Raw genomic sequence first — 21581 nt, forward strand, 5'->3', positions numbered from 1 at the left:
CCCCGAAAACCATTAGCCCCCTGCCTCTGTGACGAGAAGTTTATCCAACAAAATGCAAGCGAGCAAAGAACACGTTCTGCTCTATGTGTCTCTTGTTATAGGCAGCGCACATCTTGGGAGATGTGTGGATGAAAGGCGCCATATAAAATGCAATCAATTATGAATCACCATTACTGAATTAATCACATGTATGATTAATACAGTAATAATAATTAATGGGAGTATGGTCTGGAGATTAGAGCAGGGAACTGGCAGGGAGGAGTCGGGGTGCTTCTTGAAGCCTCTGCCGCTGCCTGGGGGTGTCACCTTTGGCAAGGCCCTGGGCTTGGGGCTTGGTCTCTCTCCCCCTGCCCCTGCCTTGGCTGTGGAAGTAAGGGGCCCAGGGATGCCTTGAAACCCCTAGATAGTCCTGGGCGAGTTCCCAGGATCTTACTACTTATAGCTGCATCACAACTGCTCAAGGTCAGGAGGACAAATCAAAACCTTGGTCTGGCGTAACAGAGAACGGAGTGAGAGAGGCAGAGGGTGAAACCACGGTGGGGGTGGCCCTGGAGCTTACACTTGACTTTAATCAGTGGTGTGGGCTCATTTCATCCGTCTGTGCTTTTGTCTGTCTGCAGCAGGGTTTGCCTTCTCCCCCAAACCCCAGAGGGCCTGGACCTCAGCTGCTACCTCTCATTGCAAAGCCGGTAGATGGTTTTTGCGTGTGACTTTATAATTTCTTATTACTCGCCCACGCCATCCACGCATATTTCCTCCCTGAAAGGAGGCAACACAGAAAGAATATGTATGTAGTAAAGCCTGTCATATGTCTTCCCCCCCCCCACCCCCATCTCTCCTCTTCATACTTTGGTATCTTTAGTTTATAGATATCCTAAAAAAAAACCATGGATGGAATCAAATTAAATGCATTGTTCTGCAGATGCCTTTTGGTAGTCGATTTCACATACACAATTCAAATTAAGGCTGCGTAGTGAAGCCAAAACCCCGCCACTGAGGAGGATGGTCGGGCTGCTGGCAAGAGGGGGGCCGGCAAGGATTTTTATCTTATTTCATGTTATTTTGGTTGGGGGAGAGATTCATTAACACTTTCCTGCCCCTGGTGCTCAGCTCCTTTTCAATACCCGGAAAAGGTCATTTGTCATAAGGTTCCTTGATGAAGTTTTAAAATGAACATCCCTTGACCACCTGGTCCCTACATGGCTAGCGTCCTGCTTATTTCCCGTCTTTATTGTTCACTGGAAAGGAACCGGGTCTTCTGGATGCTCCCACCGGCTGGCTGTCAGGACCATCGCAAAGGGACCACCTTCCGGGGCAAATCCTCTGGGTGCTGCAGATAGAGAAACTGAGGCTCAAAGCAGGGAAAATGATGACCCTGGGCCACTCACCCAGTTAGGGGCTGAACAGAGGAAAGCCCGCTACCCTGACTCGGGGCACTGCTTCTTTCTGCCATCCCATAATTTCCAGGGTCTGGAAGTGGGGAGACCAGAAGACAGTTTCCAGATGGGTCCCTGAAAAAGTCTGCTGGCATCAGCTTGTGGGAGAGGCAGGAAGCACTGGGGAGAGGAGGGCTGGAGAGGGGTTTTAAACATTGTTTCCAGGGGCACAGAGCTTTGCATATGGGTCACTGAAACCCTGGGGTGGGGGGATAATCGGGAGGATGCACCCCGGGTCCCCCCACTGTGTTTAGATGAGCCACAAATGAGAAGCATCTTCCTCCACATCTTGTTGGCTGTTCCCGACAGTGTCGAGATGATGGAGGAGTAGGGCGTTTCCCCTGTAATTGATGGCCCTGCCTGGGGGCGACAGCAGGCTGAGGGCCGACCGGGGTCATCACTCACCCTGCCTGCACACAAGCCCCACGCTGTGCCCTTTGCTGCTGCCTGGAGGCCTGGTGCTTAGAAATCAAATCGCTGAGATCTGTTCTCCTCCTCTGAGGAGCTTTCTCCTGCTGGATGCTTTGAAGCCAGGGCGCAGGCTAACCAGGGGCTGGCATGGATCTGCTCTCCCGGACATCTCTGCGGGGGTGAGCCCCTCTCCAGCGAGAGGGGTCTGGGAGCAAGACAGGAGCAGGCACTTGGCGGCCTTGTTCTGACCCCTCCCTGGAAGAGGAAGGATTCGCATCTCGCAAGTGGGGAAACTGAGGTCCAGGGGCAATCTGTGCTGCGCCCCAAGTTCACCAGTAAGTCAGGCGGTGGCAGAGTACCCCCCCCCCCCGGGGGCCGGAGAGCCCTGCCTCCCAGGCCACAGTCTTCCTTAGCTGTGTGACCTTGGGCAAACGACTCACCATCTCTAAGCTTCATCTGTAACTCGGGACTTTGCTAATAGGAGTTAAGTCACCGGTCTGTGGGGAAGGATCAGCGGCTGATACGCACGGACCGGTTTGCACGAAGCCTGGCATAAAACAGGTGTTCAATAAATGCTAAATTATTGTTACTGGTATTATTATTAAAGCAGATGACAGTCTTTAATTCTGCATCATCTGCCTGCTTTGTGACAATAGCCGAAATGTTATTCAGCGGTACAGCCCCTCTGCAAGCGAAGGGGGAAACCGAAAGCGGGGAAGGGTTAAGGTGGAGGTTAAGAGGCGGCAGAGGGTGGGGCACTGAGGTGCTACATCTTGCTCCTGGTCCTGACACCCTCTGTGACCTTGGACCAGTCCCTCTCCCTCTCTCGTCCTCAGGCTCTTTGTTCTGGATGCGTCCAAATGACAGGGCTGGCTGCTTGAGCATTGCAGTGAGAACCCACCCCAGAGGAGGAGGCCAGGAGCACCTGAAAACCACACGACCCCCCCTGGAAGGTGGAGGCGCCTCCCCGCACAGCCCTGGGAGAGGGCCTGGCCGGAAACCTCCAGGGGGTGGAAGAGCCCAGGGCTGCCCAGTGTTGCCAGCACCTTGGCCTCTGCCCTAGGCCCCTGCCGGAGTCCTCCCCCCACCCTCTTCCCCCCTCCCTTCCCCGGGGCTTGCCAGGAGTGAGGCCCCTCCTGCCCCCCTACTCCGCACTCCCTCCGGAGCTGGCTTGGCTTCATCAAAAGCAGGGCCCATCAGGGTGGAGGCGGCGATGTGTCAGCTGGTATTCAGGCTCTGGTTGTGCGCTCGGATCGCTCCCCCTCCCCAGTTCCCCAAATCCACCCACCCACCCTTTTACCCACTGCTTGGGGCCTTCTGGGTGGCGGCGCTTTACAGAGGAAGTCAGAGCAGCAGCCTTGAGCCCTTGGCTGTTGGGGGCGGGTGGACTGACTCACTTGGCCCCCTCCCTGGTGCCGATGGGGCAGCCCCCACACCCCTGGGCGCTGGCACCCCGTCAGGCCCCTGGGTTTGGGAACAGGAAGCTGCAGCCCCGCGGCGCCTGACCCGGGCCGGCCCGAGGATGCGCTCTGCGCGCCGCGACCCGCCGGCCCCCGAGCCCGGAGGAGATGTTTAGGCAGCGACCCCCCGGAGCAGGCTCGCTCCCGCGGCCGCCTGCTGGGGCCACCCTGGCCGCGGGCCCGCCGGGCCGCCCCTGCTGGCGGCGCCCCTCCCCGGGCCGTGGCGCGTCCCCCGAGCCTCGCAGTATTTCCTTCCTGCACCTTTAAGAAGACCGTTGCTCCGTGGTGGGATGGTGTGTTAAAGCCACACAGAGGAAGTTACGCAGCCCGGATCAGACCCAGAGATAAAAGCCCCGATGGTGATCGTGAGGGATGGCAAGAGGATTTAGCCTCGGCATTAACTTGGAGCGGAGCGCAGGGGGGCGGTGAAGCTCCCCGCCATCTGGCCCGCGCCGCCGCCGCCGGGGGGATATGCCCCGGCGCCCCGACGAGCAGCCGCGAAGCCCACCCGGGCCGGGGGCCGCCCGGTGCCCGCGCGCCGGTGCTCTCCGAGCCGCCCAGGGGGCCCCAAAAGTTTGCACTTGTTAGAGGCGACCTCCCGCTCGGCCGGGGCGGGCGATGCGGGCGGCGCGGGCGGCCCCCTCCCCCGGCCCGCGTCTCCGGGACGGCTGCGGGCGGCCCCCCCGGCGGCCGGAGGGCTCCCCAGCCCCGATCTGACGGCTGCGGCGGCGGCGGCGGCGGCGGGAGCGGCGAGGAGCAGCGGCTCGCAGCCCTCCGGCCCGCGCGCCCCCACCCAGCGCCGGCCAGGGCAGGCGGAGCGCCCGCGGGCGGCGGTCCTCGGCCTCCCGGGTCTGCGCGCCGGGAAGCGGCTCGGAGCGGGGGTAAGGCGGGCGGGGAGAGCCCCGGCGGGCGCGCGGTAGGGGGAGGGTGGGGGGGGGGGGGGGGGGGGGGGGACCAGCGGCTGCAGCTTCGCCAGCCTGGTTTCATTTTTAAAGGGCTTGGGTGACCATGCAGCCTTTCCCGGGGCCCGGGAGCCACTTAAAGCGGCCCAGCAAAGGCTCGGATGCAAAAGTTATCCGGTGGCTGTTGCTACGCGCGGAGGGCTGGCGTCGCCCGAGAGGGGCGTGTGAGTGTGCCTTTGTGGCAGCGTCTTAAAGGAAAAGCTCGTCTTTCCGGCTGGCTTTTTCCTACCAGGGTCTTTTGGCATCGTGCGTGCGAGTGTGAGTGTGTGTGCGTGTGTGTGTGTGCGCGCGCGCGCGTGTGCGCCGGGGCTAGATGTGGCAAGAACGCCTGCATGTGTTTGTGGAAAGGAAGTTAACCCTTCTCGCGCGCGTCGCCTCCACCCCGACTTCCCCGCCACGGTCCTCGGCCCCCCCCTCCCCCTCCCTTCCTCGCGCCCCCCTTCCCAGCTCTCCGGAAACGGGGTCTGTGCGAGTTGCCCAGACAAACTCTCGGGCAGCCGGGCTGGAAAGTTCTCTCGGTGCGGTGGAGGGGTGGGCTAACGGGGGCGGGGGGTGCGCGCGGAGCGGCTCGCGGACGTGCGGAGCGGAACCTCGGGCCGGGCGGCCCGCAGACCGGGGGAGAAGAGGCAGCGGGAAGGCGGGACGAGGACCGCGGGCTCGCGGGGTCCGCCCGCTCCGAGTAAGTTGCCCGCGCGGGCGGGGGGCGGCGGAGGCAGGGGCGCTGCTGGAAGCGGCGCCGGGAGTCAGGGGGCCACCGCTTCCCGGGCGCTCTGCTCGGCTGCTCCTGATCGAGGGAGGCGGTGCCCACCGAGGGGGGCACACCCTCCGCGCCGGCCCGGCCTTCGTTACAAGGCGTGCGTGTTAATCGCGCCCGGGGCCCCGCACTCAACTTCGGAAAGACGAACCGCAGCCGCGGGACTGCGAGGCACGCCCCTACGCGAAGCACGCCTCCTGCAGCCCACCCGGAGCTCGGACTGCGCCCCGGCCGACCCCCTCGGTCCGCCGGGACGGACCCCCGCGCAGCCGAGGCCCCCTTCTCGCGCCCCCACTCCCCAGCCCTCAACTTTTCGGGGCTTCCCGGCCGCCGGGAGGCCGTGGGGGCGCGGGGAGCCGGAGCCGGCCCCCGTCCCGGGGCTGGGGGGCGCCCGGGGCGGCCTAGCTGCTGGAGCTCGGAACACCTCCAGGCCCGGGCCCCGGGGGTGGAGGGCGCGAAGGTGACCCGGCCGCAGCGGGCTCCCCCTTCCTTCCTAGCCCTCGGGCACCCCCCACCCCCCCTGGAAGGCAGATTTCACTCCGCCCCGCTGCCCCCCCCCCCCCCCCGCTTGGAAGGGAGAGGAAGCTTCAAGGTGGGCAACGCCCCCCCCCCCCCGTACCGCCTCCTCCAGTGCCCCCCAGGGGACCCCCGCGCCCACAGCGCCAAGTTTCCCAAGAGGCGAGGGCGCAGCCGGCAACTCGGGGAGGAGCCTGCTCCGAGCCCAGCCAGCTCCGAGAGGCGCTAATTCAATAAGACAGAGAAATCGGGAGTTCAGAAATCCTGGTAAAATCTAATTTTCGGGTTTTAATACCCTGGCTATCAGCCCCCCACCCCCACCTCGGTTCCTGAGGACTCTTAAAAGAAAATAAAGCGCATTGATTCTGTTTGTTTCTGGGAGCTGCAGTTTCTTAATAATATCAGGTGAAGATTTATTTTCCAAGGAGAAAACGACCCACCGGGATACAACCTCTTACTCTGAAATTTCCCTGCTGGCTTCGCACTCCCTGCTTTCCGCCTCGTTTTCCCGGAGACTCTTGCTTCTCTCCAACCCCCCTCCTTCCCCCACCCCCCCCACTTTTGGCAAAAGCCGGCTGTAATGTGCGCCCGCTGAGCTCACAGTTCCCCCTATAATACCAGCAACGCTCGTTGATTGACTGGTTGTAAACACATTTGTTACCCCACCCCCCGCAGATTTGGTTGTCCTTGGCTCTCCACCAGCACCCCACTTTGCAGGGAACGCGCCGCGCTTAAACCAACCGAACTGCCAAGCGGTGAATAGATTTTCCAGGGGCTCCGAGCTCCCCTCTCCGTGGCCTCCCGGCCTCCCGGGCCTCGCTGCCTCCCCGCGCAGCCCAAGCCCTGCGCCGCCGCCGCCGCCGCTGGCCCTGCAGATCAAGGAAGCCCGCAGCCAGCGCCCCCGAGGGGGTGTCGCCGGCCGTCGGGAGCTCCCTACCTGTTAGTGAACAGTTGGGAGTCCGCGGCTGGAAGAATTAATTAGGGACGTGCTGTTTTCTGGGCAGCACGAAGCTTGGGTAGAGGCATCCAAACCTTTGCCGGCCGCGCTATTTTATTTTTACTACATTTTCTCAGGTTGTAAAAATAGTCGCCAGGCGGGTTCTTTCTGAGAGTTTCTAGCAAGGAGCGCATTCAAGGCCAGGCAGGCTCTATAACAGGTTTCTCTTTAAACAGCCAGAGGTGAGCGGTGAGAACGTGGTCCCCCTGGGCTCCTTATTCATCTCCATCAAGAGCCCTTCAGCCAGAGACAGGGGCAGGGGCCGCCTTAATGCAGATTTATGAGTTCCCCCCCCCCCCCCACCAGGAGCGTGGGGGCACTGGCTGGGGGCTTCTGCCGGAGCCCAGGTGAGCCACCAGCCCTCGCTGGACAATGTCCACTTCCCCGGTTTGTCATTTCTGGCAGGTGTGTGTTTGTGTCTGGGCCGAGGACGGGGTTTCATGGAAAAGTGATTAACTCTTCAGAGACCTTCCCTGAGGATGTCAGGTGAGAATCAGGCTGAGGTTAGCACGGATGCCCGAGCAGTTTGGGGATTTAGACGCGATAATCCCAGGTAGAACAATAACCAGGATAATTAATAATGCGGGCGCTTCTGCTGTGACTCATTCCATAACCTTTGCCCTATTGGCTAGTATTTTTGGCCAGGATCCCACACTGGCTGGACTCAAATTCTACTGGTAATGTATCAAGTGTCTGGGAACGTACCACATTAGTGGAGTCATGTTTTCTACAATGTAACATTTGTCTTAGTTATAGCTCTTTGGGCTCTTAAATCATTATCAGCAGCTTAAAATAGCAGAGCAATAATCATAATGGTGACTCATTTATGGGCACACCCTCTAAGGATTATTGCAGAATTTTGGCCTTGATCAGAAAACCTATTATGACAAACCACTGTCACTTCTGTGGAAGTCTTCAATGTCCCTGGTATCTTAGCATTGCAAATGAAATTCACCGTTTCAGAATTTGGAGAGAGATTTATCAGCTCCTGGTTCTTACCTGTGGGTCCACACACGGACCGCTGTGTTCATCCGTACCTGTACGTACAGACTCGTCTGCACGCAGGGTGACAACTCTGACCTTTGACTTGTCGGTCGCGGTCACTCAATCTTGACTCCCGAGGACCTTTTGCAAAGTCGGTGACCCCGAAGCGGGGGGGGGGGGGGGGGCCCTTCTGCTGACCTAACGGCTCCCGGAAAGGAGGGGAAAAAACCAAATCACCTCGTTGACAACGCGCCCAATCTCCAAATGCGCAGCTCTGATGTTAATAAAGATAACCTACTTTTCTCCGGAGACCTCGCTAATGCAGCCTCATTTTTTGCACATTTTGCCAGAGAGCTTTTGTTCTTACACGTCTTTCCCCCCCCCCCACCCTTTCTCTTTTTAATTTGTTGCAGGTGTTGTTGCTAATGAGCTCTCTCTCCTCCCCTCTTAACAATGAAAGACAAGCCAGCCCCGGGTACCTGGATGCATTGAGAGCGGAAGTGTGAGAAACTTCATAATAAGTTGCCGATGGCTACCAGCCAAGGTCAGCTGGCCCCCATTAGTGCCCGTCCCCACAAAGCAGAGCCACATAAGCTGCTCCCCAGTTAAAACCTCAGTCACTTTTTCATGCCGTAGTCCAGCCACACCGTTGGTGTCACTTTAAGCCCATGTGAAGAGAAATCTCTTTTATTGGTCTGAGATGCCAGTCCGGTCCCACAGAGGGAACATCTTTCCAGCTAACACGTACACCTCCTGATTTTTATTTTATCTTTACAATGCAGGCCAGAGGGTTGTTTTGCGGTTGTGCTGAGCCCATCACACATTAAGGGTCCTTTAAAGAACCTGGATTGATTGGAGGGACAAAAATTAGAAGCAATCTGATCCCGCCTCATGCCGGATCCCCGCGGATTTGCTCCTTATCCCATTTCCACCCGCTGTCACAATTTGAGAGCCTGCCTGATTTGATCAGATTCACCTCCGGGAGAGGTGTAATGCCAAGGTTAGGAGGACGCCAAGTTATGGGCAACTTTTTGATCTGCCCATCAGCAGTCTGAGAAACGCCGGCTCTGGATTTTCCGCATCGGCCTTCGGGAAGAAACAGGTTCCTCGCCCTTTGCGACCCGGCAGTCGGTGCTCGAGTCCCCGGGTCATCCAGCCACCACTGCCTGGCAGATGTGGCCCTTCCATGCTGAGGCCGAGAGTCCCGCCTGACCCAGTCGCTGCCTCTCCAGCGCCCGTCCGGGCCACGCCCCTGCGGACTGCTCAGCCATGCTGCCCCTGCTGGCTCTGTTCCTGCACTGCCTCCCACTGGCCTCTGGGGACTACGACATCTGCAAATCCTGGGTGACCACGGATGAGGGCCCCACCTGGGAGTTCTATGCCTGCCAGCCCAAGGTGATGCGGCTAAAGGACTACGTCAAGGTGAAGGTGGAACCCTCAGGCATCACGTGTGGAGACCCCCCTGAGAGATTCTGCTCCCACGTAAGTCAGCCCACTGCTTCGCTCAGGCCGAGTGGGAGGGGGTCCGGGACAGACTCTTGTGATGGGTGAGCACGATGGGGGGGCCCAGATGCAAGGCTGATGGGCACCGGATGGCTGTCCCACGTTGGAAAAGTGCCAAAGCAAAGGCCGCACCCCCCCTGCCCCCCCCCCCGCCCCGGGGCTCTGAGGTCACGTGACCTCGTTCTCTGGGGCGGGCACATTCTTGGCCCGCTGACCACTGGATCGTTTCCGTAATAGCGGGGGGTCATCTGCGGGAGCTCCTCGTGTGTGGGCTGACAGCTTCACGCCCAAGTGCTCCCCTCAGCTCCGCCAGGCGGACCCCGCGTCGTATAAAGGAGGAGTTCTGGGGGGTGGCATGTCTGGGCCTCTGTTCCATTGTCTATCAAATGGGCATCGTAGGAGTAAGTGAGCTAATTCGTCCCACGTGAAGTGCCTGGCCCAGAGCGAGTGCCCCCCAGACGTTAGCGGTTGTCCTTCCTGTTGGACGGATGGAGAAACTGAGGCCCGGAGTCACGCACCAGGAAGTCCTGGAGCTGGGACTCGCGTGTTTGGCTCCAAAGCCACCGAGCTAAACTGCCTGCCGAGAGGGGCCTTCCCGCTGGGCAGCTCTGCGGAGCCCCCTCCCCAGCCCCGCGCTGGGCATCCAGGCTGTGGGAGCTGATAGGAGGGGCTCGTTGTCATCTTTGGGGTGTCCTTGAGGGAGCCTCTGGGGCCTATGGCTGGACTGAGCAGGCATCCCCACCCCCCCCCCCAGGCTCCTGGGGACGCCTTTGTCCCGCGGGGAGTTTCGTTCCTATCACAGGGCAGTCAGCCTGGGAAGGTAGGTTTCCACTTGGACAGTCAGCAGTCCGTCGTGAGTGAGTCTGTCACTGTGGACGGTGGCTGGGCCAAGGGAGCCAGCGGGGGAGGGAGGGAAGAAGGCAGCACAGGGCTGGGGGCAGAGACTGGATAGTCCATGGGGGTCACTGCACTGGGGATCCCAGGGCTTCGCTGGCTCAGGGGTGAGCAAGGCGGTCAGCTCCTGAAGGTCAGGGGCAAGGCCAGGTCGACGGGCAGTGGAGCCCAGTTCTGAGCCTGTGCGTTAGGCCGACAACCCCCCCCCCCCCAGCTCCTGTGAACACTTCTCCACTCACTCCCTGAACAGAGTCAACCTCTGTCTCTCCTATTAGAGTCTCGACTGTATTTCTTCTCTTAAATATTAGTCATTGCCCTAATGTACTGGGGGAAGGGTGTGGGACAGGGCAGCTAAATCATAATTCATTGGACCAGCTTCCGGTCAAGGGCTTGAGGGGTGGAGGTGACCATCAAATGCAAGTCTGAGGCCCTCTCCTGGCCAAAGCTGGCTCAGGATACTCTCGGCCCTGCCTGCACCCTCACACGGGGGACCCGGTGCAGCTGCCATGGTGGGGTGGTCACCCCCACCCCGACCCACAATCCTAGCGCTGCCCCACCTGAGCCCAGGTGGTGTCGCTTCTCCTTCTCTCCCGGGGAGACAGACGAGGAAGAACAACGTCTTCAACATCTCCCGCATAGGTGGGTCCTCAGTGTCTCCCCAGGTGTCTGGTGGACTTAAATATTTCATTACAGGCTGCTGTCCTGCTCCGCCTTTGATTACAAATGTGCGGCCGACAAGAATGGGGACTCTGCCTGGGCAGGCGGGGGTGGGGGGTGGGGGGAGCTGGCTTCTGCAGGGAGCGGGGGGGGGTCCCGTCCAGATGGACTCAACCCCCCGTGCAGCTTCCCCTGAGCAGGTCCTGTGTGTGTCTCATTTAATCATCTCCGGGATGCTCTGGGGGGGTGGGGTGGGGAGGGACTGTTCTAATCCTGTTGTAGGGATTAGAAAGGTTTGCCTAAATCCTGGCAAGGTCACTCATTTAGAAGGCGGGCAGGCAACTGGTCTGCATCCAGGGCCTGTGCTCCCCCACTAGGTGGCTCGGCCTGCCCCTCTGAGCTGCGGTTTCCTCCCCTGTAAAGTAGAGGTGATACTGTCTGGGTGTCACAGGGCTGGCAAGGGGATGCGCCCTGGCCGTGCCAAGCCCTGGGCACCGTGCTGGCACACAGTAGGTGCTCAATGTGCAGTAGGTGTCATGCATTTATTATTGTTGTTAGGAGGCCCTCAGCCGTGTCCCTGGCTTTTCTTTCCTCTGTTCAACCTTGAGGACGCCACGCCCCGTATTTCTAGTCTCTGGGCAGCAGGGCTATGTGGCATGGCCGGGGAGCTTGAACCGCTCCGGGCACGGCAGGTGATGTGAACCACCAGGGGGCGCCCCACCAGTAGCCAGCCCCCCACTGCCCCTTTAGCCTTGCGAGCGCCCAGTGGGTCCCAGGTCCTGTCCCAGCATCCAGCCAACTGGAATGTGAGCCCTGGAGCACCCCCAGGGTGCAAGATGGGCCAAGAGGCAGCCGCCCTTTCCAGGGTTCAGTGTGCAGACCCTCCCTCCCGCCAGGCTTCCTGTCCTTCCGTCCTTCCGCAAGGCCACCTGAGAACTGAATTGTAAATTCCAGCCTGGTGAGGAAGGGGAGGGGGGGAGAAGACCAAGATAAATGAATAAATAAAAACCTATTGGCTCTAAATGCACAATGAGAATTAATAGGGATGAGCTCTCAACAGAGGATCTGAGGGCAAGGGCAAAATTTCAATGAGGGCCGCGGGAGAGGACAGACAGCCCTCTGCCCTCCATTCTGGGGGACCCGGCCGGAGAGGGCCAGCCTGGCCACGCTGCAGGGCCCAGGGGGCGGGAGTGGTTGGGTGCGGGAAGCAGGCCCCTCAGTGCTCCAAAACTCTCTTCCTGTGCCTCTGAGATAAAAGCCAACCCTTGAGCCTCAGGAGAGAGACGACAGGAGGGGTGACAGTGGGGAAAAGAGAAAAAGAGAGAGAGAGAGACGGTGCTGGCCACAGACCAGGCAGGTGGTGTTTAAAGCAATTCTGTAGATACCTACTTGCTACCTAACGTGCAGTCCTTGGACTCACCTTGTTAAAAATGCAGAATCCCAGGCCCTGCCCCAGACCAACTGAGCCAGAACCTGCATTTTAACCAGCAATGCAGGCAATTCAGATGCATGCAGGGTATGGTCTGAGACACGGCTCCTCGACATAATTGCTCAGTCGTGGCTTCGACTCGCTGCTCACGTCCCCGGGGGATCTTGGCATGCAGGGGTCCCAGGAGTGAGGGGTGGAGCTGGGAGCTCACAGCCCTGAGGCCCTCTGGAAGCTGCCAAAGAGAGGCTGCGTGTCTCCTGTCTAGAGGCACAGGCCTGGGGTCTGAGGCCCCGAGCTCACATCCCAGCCTTGCTGTTTTCTTGGTCAGGGTGACCGGGGGTAAGTCTCTCCTGACCTCCGTTTCCTCATCTGTAACGGGGGGGGGGGGGGGGTGATCTTGGCTGCCTTGCCCCCCCCCCCCCCAACTGCCTAGGAGAAGGAAATGCCTCCCTCAGAATATCCGGACGCACTTGAAGTGTATGAGCTCTGTTTTAGTATCAGGCTTCGATGTTATCTTGGGTCCAACATTGATCCCCTTGGTTTTGAAGCAGATGAACAGTCAACTTTTTATCCAAGGAGACTCTGGCTTGGTCGAGGGGCCACGAAGGTGTATCTCTGAGCACACGTCTCCCTCAGAACCTGCTTTGCCATCTCCTTGCCTCAGCTTACCCAGATGCCGAGCCAGCGGCCCTATCCCCCCACCCAAGGGGACTGCTGGGCTGATTAAGGCAGATGGCAGGTGGATCCTTGAGTCTTCTAGCCCCCACCTCACCGTGACATTGAACTCCATCTGCAGAATCGAGGTCCTAGGTGCCCCGCCTCCTGCCAGACGTGGGTATTCAAGAAATATTCCCAGCCAGCAATACTGAGCCGACCCGCCCCCTGGTTCAGGCCTCCTTTCCCTGCTGTGTTCCTGGCCCCCGAACCCACAGAGAAGAGCGTGCCCCAGCCCCCTGCTCCCCTCAACACGAGGTCACGGCAGACCTTGCGGATAGTCACAATAGACACGGCCAACAAGGCGTGGGGGAGACGCTCTGATGTGGTAGGAGCCCCGAAGGACGGCTGCCCTCCCTCTTGGCTCAGTCAGTGCTAGGTAAGCGCTTAATGGATAAATGGTTGGGGGAGTGGGAGGTCCGTGCGATCCGGGAAGGCTTCTCAGAGGAGGGGAGATTCGAACTGAGTCTTACAGGAAGGACCAGGGTTTTGATCGGGCCAGGAAGCCCCGAAAGCTCTCACTTCTCTCCGTCAAGGCCCCTGGCTGTGGGATTTGTGATCTGATCTCACCAGGAGGTCTGCACGGCTCGGTCCTTAGGTAGAAAGTGAGTTTGGAACCTGAGCTTCACCCAACCCTTAGTTAAAGTGGCTCGTTCTGTCGAAACGCCTGAGGCAGGGCCCAGCTTGGGACAAGAATAGTTCCATGCATGACATCTTGTTGCCCAGTGAAGCCTCCTTCCTGGGGAGCAGACGAGTGACAGGCCGGGGGCAGCGCGCTGTGAGGTCAGCGCCCACATGAGCAAGCTCCCTGCCCCTTAACGGACACCCCATGGAGGGTAGGGGGCAGTGCACCTGGAGCGCAGCGGGGGGAGGGGAAAGGGCCCGGAGGGGACACCTTTCCAAAGAGTGTCAGAAGTTCTAGAACTTTCCAGTTCACACATCCCTGCCTTCCCCAGGCTCGTCTTTCTTTTCCGACTCTACATTCTCTGCCCTTGATTTTCCACATAGTTTCATTTTTCTCCTGCCTTGCATGTATTAGGAGCAGCTGCCTCAAATCCCATGTGCAGGGAGGCAGGGGATGGGCAGGTGGACAGACAGGCTACACCCGCCGTGGATGAGAACTTGGGATTTGGGAAGGAGCAAAGGTGAGCTCCAGTTATCCACCCCCCCCTCTGGACTGTGGGACTTTGGATAAGTCCCTTGTGCCCTGAGCCTCAGTTTTCCCATCTGAACACTGGGATGACACCAGCCCCGGGGCTCAGAGGAAGGCTGACAAATGAGATGAGACACAGCACGGAGAGACCTCGGCAGGGCACCTGGCACAGAATAAATGTTCCAAAACAGGAGTTTTCTTTTCCGTCCTGGAATGTAGCTGGAGAGACAAAGGAGTGACAGAAGAAAGAAGACAGGGCTATCGGCCGGGCACCTATGCGGGGTACAGTGTGCGTGCACTGTGGGACTTCAGAGATGGGGGTCGGCACCCGTGTGGTCTGGGATTCAGAGGGGCGACGGCCAGTGCTAGGGAGTTGACATGTGCAGGGACACAGAGGGAGGGTCCAGGTGATAGGAGGAGAGAGGTGTGGGTGATTGGGAGGGGACAAGCCGCTTCACCTCCTTGTCCCATCCAAGCCCCCCAACTCCCCTGACCCTGTAAACTGCTCCCCCCGCCCCGCAAACCTGCAGGGCACGGCGTTGCTATGCTGTTAGACAGATGAATCGATAGAACGAGGCTTCCCTACGTCTACTTAGTGGGGGAGATTCAGCCCTCCTCTGTCTGGATCCTAACTGACCCCTAGTGCTGGGGGGGAGGGTCGGGCCAAGAGTGTGGTGGGAGTGAGGGGAGCAGGGGAACAGTGTGCACGCAGAGGCCAGAGCGAGGCCATGGGTGGGGCCTGAACGGAGCGTGGCAGGCTTGAAGGAGCGGGACAGCCCCTTGCCACCCCGGGGACCCGGGCCCAGGCTGCAAAGCTCTGTTCCCATCCCCCGGCCCCGTGGCCCGGGCTCCCCTGTCTCAGACCTGGCCAGGGTCCATATGGCCCATGAGGCGGGGACCAAGTGCAGAGGAAACTAGGAAACGGCAGATGATGCAGAAACAGGTTCTGATTTGTTTTCCATCAGCAGCAGATTTGCTTAAATAGATGAAAACGTGTCTCTGATTCTTCGAGTGAACACCAACGGCTGGTGGGTGACAGCGTGTTAGCGCAGAAAAGGCACTGGAGGGGAGCCGGGCAGTTCCGGGTTCTGGCAAAGTCTCCTTGTTGCTGGGACACCAGGCCGAGCCCCTTAGCCTCAGTTTCCCCACCTGTGCACAGATGGGGTTTGCCTAGATTCACCAATGCTCCCGGAAGATCGCCAAATGGATCCTGGGAGTTCGGGGAAGTCCAGGCTGGGGTTCGGCTTTGGTCACATGCAGACAAAACGGGGGACCCCGGTGCAGATAGGGGGGCTCTGAGCGGCCTGCACAGCACTAGATACTTTTTTCCCCAAGTATTCTCCTGAATGCAAACCAAAGCGAAGAAAAACAACGATGAGCGGTAAAAATACAACGGCACATCATGTAATTTCCCTCTGGTTTTCTCCATCCTTTTTTTTTTTTAATTGAGATATAATGAACAGATAACACTGTATTAGTTTTAGGTGTTCAACGTAACAATTCGATACACGTGTATATTGCAGAATGATCACCGTGATAAGTTTAGTTACCACCCATCCCCACGCAGTTAAAGTTTTTTCTTGAGATAAGGGCATTTTTAAAAGAATTTTTTTAAAACAATTTGTAATTGAGGTGGAATTCACATGCCCTGAAATTAACCACTGAAATAATTTTATTGCAGGAAAATAGAGCAGAAACGTTGCCTTTTTAACCGTTTTTCGGGATATAGTTTAGTAGCATTTAGTACACTCAAATCGTTGTGCGACCACCACTTCTGTGTAGTCTCGAGCCGTCTTCGACCCGGAAAGAGGAAATCATGTTTCCGGCGGCCGCTGTCGCGCCGCATCGCCCCTCCCCCCAGCCCCCTGGCCACTAGTCGCTCGTCCGCTTTCTGTCTCCGCGGATTTGCTTATTCAGGACACTTGGCGTAAATGGAATCATACGACAGGTGACTTTTTGCGCCTGGCTTCTTTCGCTCAGTGTCATGTTTTCGAGGCTCACCGTGTCCTGGCAGGTGTCAGTACTCCGTTCTATTTTTCAGGCTGAGTGACAGTCCATTGTGTGGGTAGACCACATTTTTTTTGTATTCATTCACCCGTTGATGGACATGGGGGTTGCTTTGACTTTGGGGCTGTTATGAATAATGCTGTTCTGTACCTGGGCAGAATTTTCTTTTGTGGACACTGCCCTTGGGTATATACCGAGGAATAGAACTGCTGGGTCATATGGTCATTCTCTGTTTAAGTTTTGGCGGAGGCCCAAATGTTTTCCGTGGCAACCGCGCCTACCTTCCATTCGCACCAGCACTGTGCCTGGTTCCAATTTCTCCCCATCCTCGCCAGCACTGGGTATTTCTCATTTTTGTCTTTTTTTATTGTGGACACCCTAGCGGGTGTGAAATGGCATTTCATATGGTTTTGACTCGCCTTTTGCTCTAGTGACTGATGGTGCTAGGCGTCACGTGCTTATTGACCCTTTGTATATCTTCTTTCGAGAAATATGTATTCAAGTCTGTTGCCCTGTTTTTCATTGGGTTGCCTTTTTATTGTTGATTTCTATGTGTCCTTGACATATGTTAGGTGCTAGATCCTTATCAGATACACGATTTGCAAATATTTTCCCCACTCTGTGGATAGTCTTTTCACCCTCTTGATTGTGTCCTTTAATGCACATTTTTTCTTTTATTTTACTGAAGTCTAATTGATCTATTCTTTTTCCTTTTTGTGTGTATGCTTTGGATGTTGTATCAAAGAAACCATTACTAAATTCAAGGTCAGGAATGTTTACCCCCATGTGTTCTTCTAAGACGTTTACAGTTTTGGCTCTCGTGTCCAGATCTTCGATCCATTTTGAGTTAATTCTGGTATATATTGTAAAAGAAGGATCCAGCTTCCTTCTTTTGCATGAGGACAGCCGGTTCCCCCAGCACCATTTTGTTGGAGAGACCGTTCTTTCTCCATTAAACATTCTTGTCACTCTTCTCGAAAACCCATTGACCGTAGGCGTGAGGGTTTACGTCTGGGATCTCCATCTTTTCTGTGGAAACACTGAGCATTCCGGGCCGGGTGTCTCCTCAGGCGCTCCCAAATGCCCTGCATGGGAAACTGTAGTCCCCATTTCACAGATGAGCAAACTGAGACTCCAAGACTGAGGGGAGAGTCCGGGCTTGAACTCCGATCCCGGGTATTTGACAACGATGCCATGGTGAGGCCCGAGGCATGCTCCCCACCTCTCCCCCTTCTCACCTCCTTCCTTTCCTCTTCCGCTTCTCCTTCCCCCCACCCCCGACCTAGCTTTTAGTCTGGGCTGTTAGCTTTGATGCCCAGAGGAGGATAACTGGGGAGCACCGCCCAACCCGTGACTTCTCTCTGGTCTTGGGGTAGCTCCTCTCCAGCTTCCACAGCACCCTTCCCTGACCCACTCAGCAGGGCAGAAGAGTCTCTGTCTCCCACCTTTGCCCCACGAAATAAATGCTGCCGACAATTATCTTCTGTCTCAAGTAGGGAGTGCAGTTTGGAAGGGGTCTTAAAGGTTAGAACATCAGTACGTGTGAGCAAATTACCACGGATCTGGCAGCTCAGGGGAAAGTGGGCTCCTTGGGCCAGGCGACTGGTGTCCCTCCATCCCAGTCCCGGGGCCCTGAGCCCCCCGCGGCCGTCCTAGGGCCCCCCATAAACACGACGTGAAGCTGCTGGGCAAATCCAGCTCCCCTCATTTCCTGTGTGAGGGCAAACTGAGGCCCAGCAGGATGGAGTGACTTCCTTGGGCCCCCGGGGAGGGACAGCAGACCCAGGGGAGGGACAGCAGACCCAGGAGGCTCCGCCGTAGGCCCACGGCTCTCCTGAAAGAATGCACCAGAGCCCTGAGGACATGAGGCGTTCCATACCAGATCTCCATCTGTCCACTCGTGACCTCACTTGATGGCGTTTGGTGGGGGACACGGGATGCCTGCCTGGAGGCTGCCTGCAGCCAGCAGGTGCCCAAGCTGCCCCTTTAGGGTACGTGTAACATAACGTCAACGCGTTTGCCTTCTGCCCACCCCCCCCCCCCCACCCCCAGGTGAGCTCTCACACGTGTGTGCGGCCCCCGGTGACCGGGCTGTGCTCAGAGCTGGCTTTCCGGGGGCCCAGAGGGCTCCGAGGTCCCCATCCCAGCCTGCCCCCCCTGCCAGGCTGTGGTTCTCCCGGCTGCAGCAGCACCACGGAAGGTGGCCAGAAAGGGGACCTGGGATCCCAGGGCCCAGCTGTGGAAGGGTCACCTTCGTTAGAGAATGCACCCTAGCTCTCGCTGCGTCCCTCCCATTGATCTGCCTTCCACACCTAAACCTGGGGCCTTCTAGAGCTACCCCCCGCCCCTCGTGAAAGGGACTCGGCCCGTCATCAAGGATCTGGCACTCTCGTCCCCCGGCTGTTTGCCCTGGGTGCCGCGGGACCATTTGGATCCCTCCATCCCTCATCCCGGTTCCTTCCTTCGGCCCGTGTCATTTGTCCACTTGACTCCAAGTGTCGACCAGGGAAATAAAAGGAAATGAAACACGACCAGGGCATTTCCCCCTCGGTCATAGCAGAGTCTGTTGTTGGGCAAAGGTGAAAAGGAGGCCAGTGAGCGATGGAGCCTGCACGTTACCCTCGAGCTGCCTTCCTCTGCTCTAGCCCAAGCAGATGGCGGCGGCCAGTTGGGGTTCTTGGGGCGTCCCCTCCCTCTGGGAATCAAGAGACAGCCCGAGGCAGGTGACGGTAGAAGGAGAAGCCAGCTAGCCACGGGGCACCCTGTCGCTGTCCCTGTCTCCACCCCAGGTACCATCCCAAATCCCATAGCTCCGGGGCTGGCACCGTGCTGAGTCCGGGCTCCCCACTGGACCGGTTTCTAGAAGCTGGGTGACCTCAAGGCAGGTCTCGAGGTGGAGAGTTCCTGTCGGCTGGTCAACCTCAGAACCCCACTGCGTTCCCTGATTCTGCTGCTAACCTTCGGGACCTTGAAACTTGGAGAGGGAGCGGGAGAGAGGGGGGGAGCAAACCAGTAAGGTCCCAGGCACCCAGGAGGGACCCAGAGGGGACAAACAAAGCAGGAGACCAACCCGTCCCTCAGCAGGGGCTCCTGCCTCGGGGGTTCAGACCCCTTTGAGAGTCCATGGTACTCCTGCAGGAACAGGGCACGCGCACACACACACACACACACACACACACACACACAGGCGCACGCACACACGGTTACAAGCACACTGCCCTGAGTCCACTCGTGGACCCCTACGGTCCTGCTGGGGGGCCCTCATGCTCAGGGAAATTAATGCTTTCCTTCTTGTAACTGACTGGTCCTATTGTCTGAGGATTGTCTTGATCCTCCCCCCCCCCCTTCCCCCTCCTCCTCCTTCTCCTCCTCCTCCTCAGAGAACCAATAGCTTGCATTTATTGAGCGCCTACTGTATACCAAGCACTTAACCTCACCTAACCTATCGAACCCTCCCAGAAGACTTACGGTAGATCCCATACTTATACCCATTTTGAATAATGAGGAACCCGAGGTTCAGAGAGGGGAGGCCACTTTGCCAAAGTCACACAGCATTGAAGCAGACGAGCTCGGCACCTCCGCGTTGGGCCGCCCGGACCCAGCACTTAGCCTCTAACCAGGCCATTTAGCTGATGGGAGGCGCTCCGAATAGCTTAGCGCCTGATGGGTTGAGTTGGTTGTCATCTGTGTGTGGCCCTTCGTGCCGGGTGAGCATACTGTCCCTGCCAGCCTCTCCTCCCCCAGCACGCCCTGTCAGCCCCAGGAGGGAGGGCTGGGGAGGAGTGAGTAATGGTGGCGGTTACCCCCCCCACCCCCCACTGCCCTTTGAGACATGACGGAGTCTGCAGATCCACTTAGCTGATAATTCACTTATCATATCTACTTGGCAGTGTGTGTGCTCCCACGCTCTGGGGAGACGGCTTTGCCTGGAGGAACCTGAGCTGTTTTTCTGGGGAAAGAGTAGGAAAAAAAATACACCCAACAATGGACAGTAATGGACCTAAAAATAGAGGGGGGAGAGAGCCACGGGGAGGGGGGAGCGTGGCAGCGTCTGCCTTCCACCGCCTTCCACCGGGCCTGTCTGCCTGGCTTGGGCAGCCCGTCCCTTCCCACCAGGGATCCCCAACAGTCTGGCCGCCTCTCAGCCTGGGGGTAGCGGTAGGAAAGGGGGGCTGGGGGCCGGGTGCCACCGCCAGATGGAGAATTGTCCCGCGGCAGGGTCCTCGGGGCAGTGGCCTCGAGCTTGGCTGCACGCTGGAGTCTCCTGGGCAGCTGAACCGCCCCGATAGGTAGGACCCACCCCAGAGGGTGTGACGTGGCTGGTCTGGGGGCCCGGGTGCGTCTAAGGTGAGAACCACGGTGAGCAGCGCCTCTGCGTCAGGAAAGGGGGTCCGATTTTGTGCCTGTCTCCTCCGTCGGTCCCGTGTCTCCTAACCATCGGGGCGGCCTTCTTGAAGGCTCCAAACTCGGGTGGGCCGATGGGACTGGGGGAGTGGAGAAGGCAGGGGCCGGGTCGCTGTGCAGATTCGAGGCTCTGCTGGGGCCCGCATCCCGCGTGCCCAGCTCTCAGCCGGCTGCACGGGGGATCCCGTGTGCTCCCTGCCCATCCTGCACACGGTCCCCGGGATGGGCCTGGGCACCGGGGTTTAATTGGACTCCCCAGGCGGTCCCGGGGCACCACCAAGTGCCCCCATTTCAGCCCACCATTTCAGCCTTTCCCAGGACCAGCCGGATCCCTTCCGGCCTTGTCATTCCTTTAAATTCAAAGGCCAGAGAGGGAGAGAGTTCGTTCTCGGAACCCGTCCTTGCCCCTGACCTGCGGACGCCCCAGCCTTGCTCTGGCCTCTGGGGGCTGAGGGGTGCCGGCTCCCGCCTCGGGGTCCCTCTCCCTTTGTTCTCAGGTTCTTAACCCCTCTTCCCGGAGGAAGGCTGGCCAGCCACAGTCAGGGCCCTGTTGCAGCTGCTGAATGTCAAGGCCGCCGCTGGCTCCAGGCCGCCCCTTTGCCCTTATCCCCTACATTCCCTGCCAGGCCCCCGGCCTGCCAAGTGCATTAACTCGTCTCTCCCTGCGCAAATTCTGCACGTCCAGACTGGCCTTTACTGGGCCTCGCTGCACAGGGCACCCCTCCTCACAGCCTGGTTGAATCTTCCTCCGCCTGTCTGTCCCTAGCCCACCCCTCCTTCCGGGCCCGCCCTTCCGAAACCCCACCTCCCCAGGGAAGCCTCCCTGACCAGCCCAGCCCAGTTCCCCTCCAGGCCTGTCACCTGGGCCACTTTGGGGGACCAAGCCAAGGGTGGCTTCTCTGGCGGTCACCGTAGAGTGCTCAGTGCCCCCGTGGGGGGTCACAATGCCCGGGTTGCTAGAAGTGTGACCTTGAGTCGGTGCCTGGCCTCTGGGGGCTCCACGTCCCTCGCCTGTGAATCAGGGGTGATGGTGATAGCAGGCCCTCCCTTCCAGGAATTTTGATGACCAGCCAGGCCTGACTGCTGCTTTGCCGGGACTGCTTTGCAAACAGGACATGCGGGAACAGTCGGTAAGGCCATGTGACTAAGTCCACGAACGGACCCTCACCAGCTCGGCCTCGCCACCCCTGCCCTCTCCAAAGGATTCATCCACAGGGTGGTGCACCTGTCCAAGTGTGCCCAGCTGTTGCCCAGGCTGCCCCCCCCCCCCCACTTCTTAGCTCCTCAGAGACCAGCAAGA

At 58.6% G+C, this 21581-nt stretch overlaps 1 protein-coding gene and 1 long non-coding RNA gene across 11 annotated transcripts in view; one reads left to right on the forward strand and one right to left on the reverse strand.

Annotated features, from left to right (window-relative positions):
• Positions 1–928: 928 nt before the first annotated feature.
• Positions 929–7697, reverse strand: LOC122205108. Of its 3 annotated transcripts, none has more exons than XR_006195902.1 (4): positions 7536–7697; positions 2288–2394; positions 1842–2052; positions 929–1330 (listed from the first exon to the last, which is right to left on the reverse strand). It is a non-coding gene; the product is annotated as an uncharacterized LOC122205108 (long non-coding RNA). The 3 variants fall into 3 exon arrangements; XR_006195901.1 differs by having other exon boundaries at positions 1842–2102; XR_006195903.1 differs by lacking the exon at positions 7536–7697 and adding an exon at positions 3569–3898 and having other exon boundaries at positions 1842–2102.
• Positions 4110–21581, forward strand: part of NTNG2 (netrin G2) — a 65818-nt gene continuing 48346 nt past the window's right edge. For 7 of the 8 annotated variants that reach the window (XM_042913189.1, XM_042913191.1, XM_042913192.1 and 4 more), the window contains exons 1-3: positions 4110–4188; positions 7934–8064; positions 8303–9002. In XM_042913189.1, the coding sequence (XP_042769123.1) occupies positions 8790–9002 (213 nt within the window). In that variant the 5' untranslated portion in view covers positions 4110–4188; positions 7934–8064; positions 8303–8789. Of the gene's footprint in view, positions 4189–4901; positions 4949–7933; positions 8065–8302; positions 9003–21581 lie in introns of those variants that run through there. The other variant, XM_042913190.1, reaches the window with a different exon arrangement.

Source organism: Panthera leo, chromosome D4, assembly GCF_018350215.1.
Source record: "Panthera leo isolate Ple1 chromosome D4, P.leo_Ple1_pat1.1, whole genome shotgun sequence".
Classification (NCBI taxonomy): Eukaryota; Metazoa; Chordata; class Mammalia; order Carnivora; family Felidae; genus Panthera; species Panthera leo.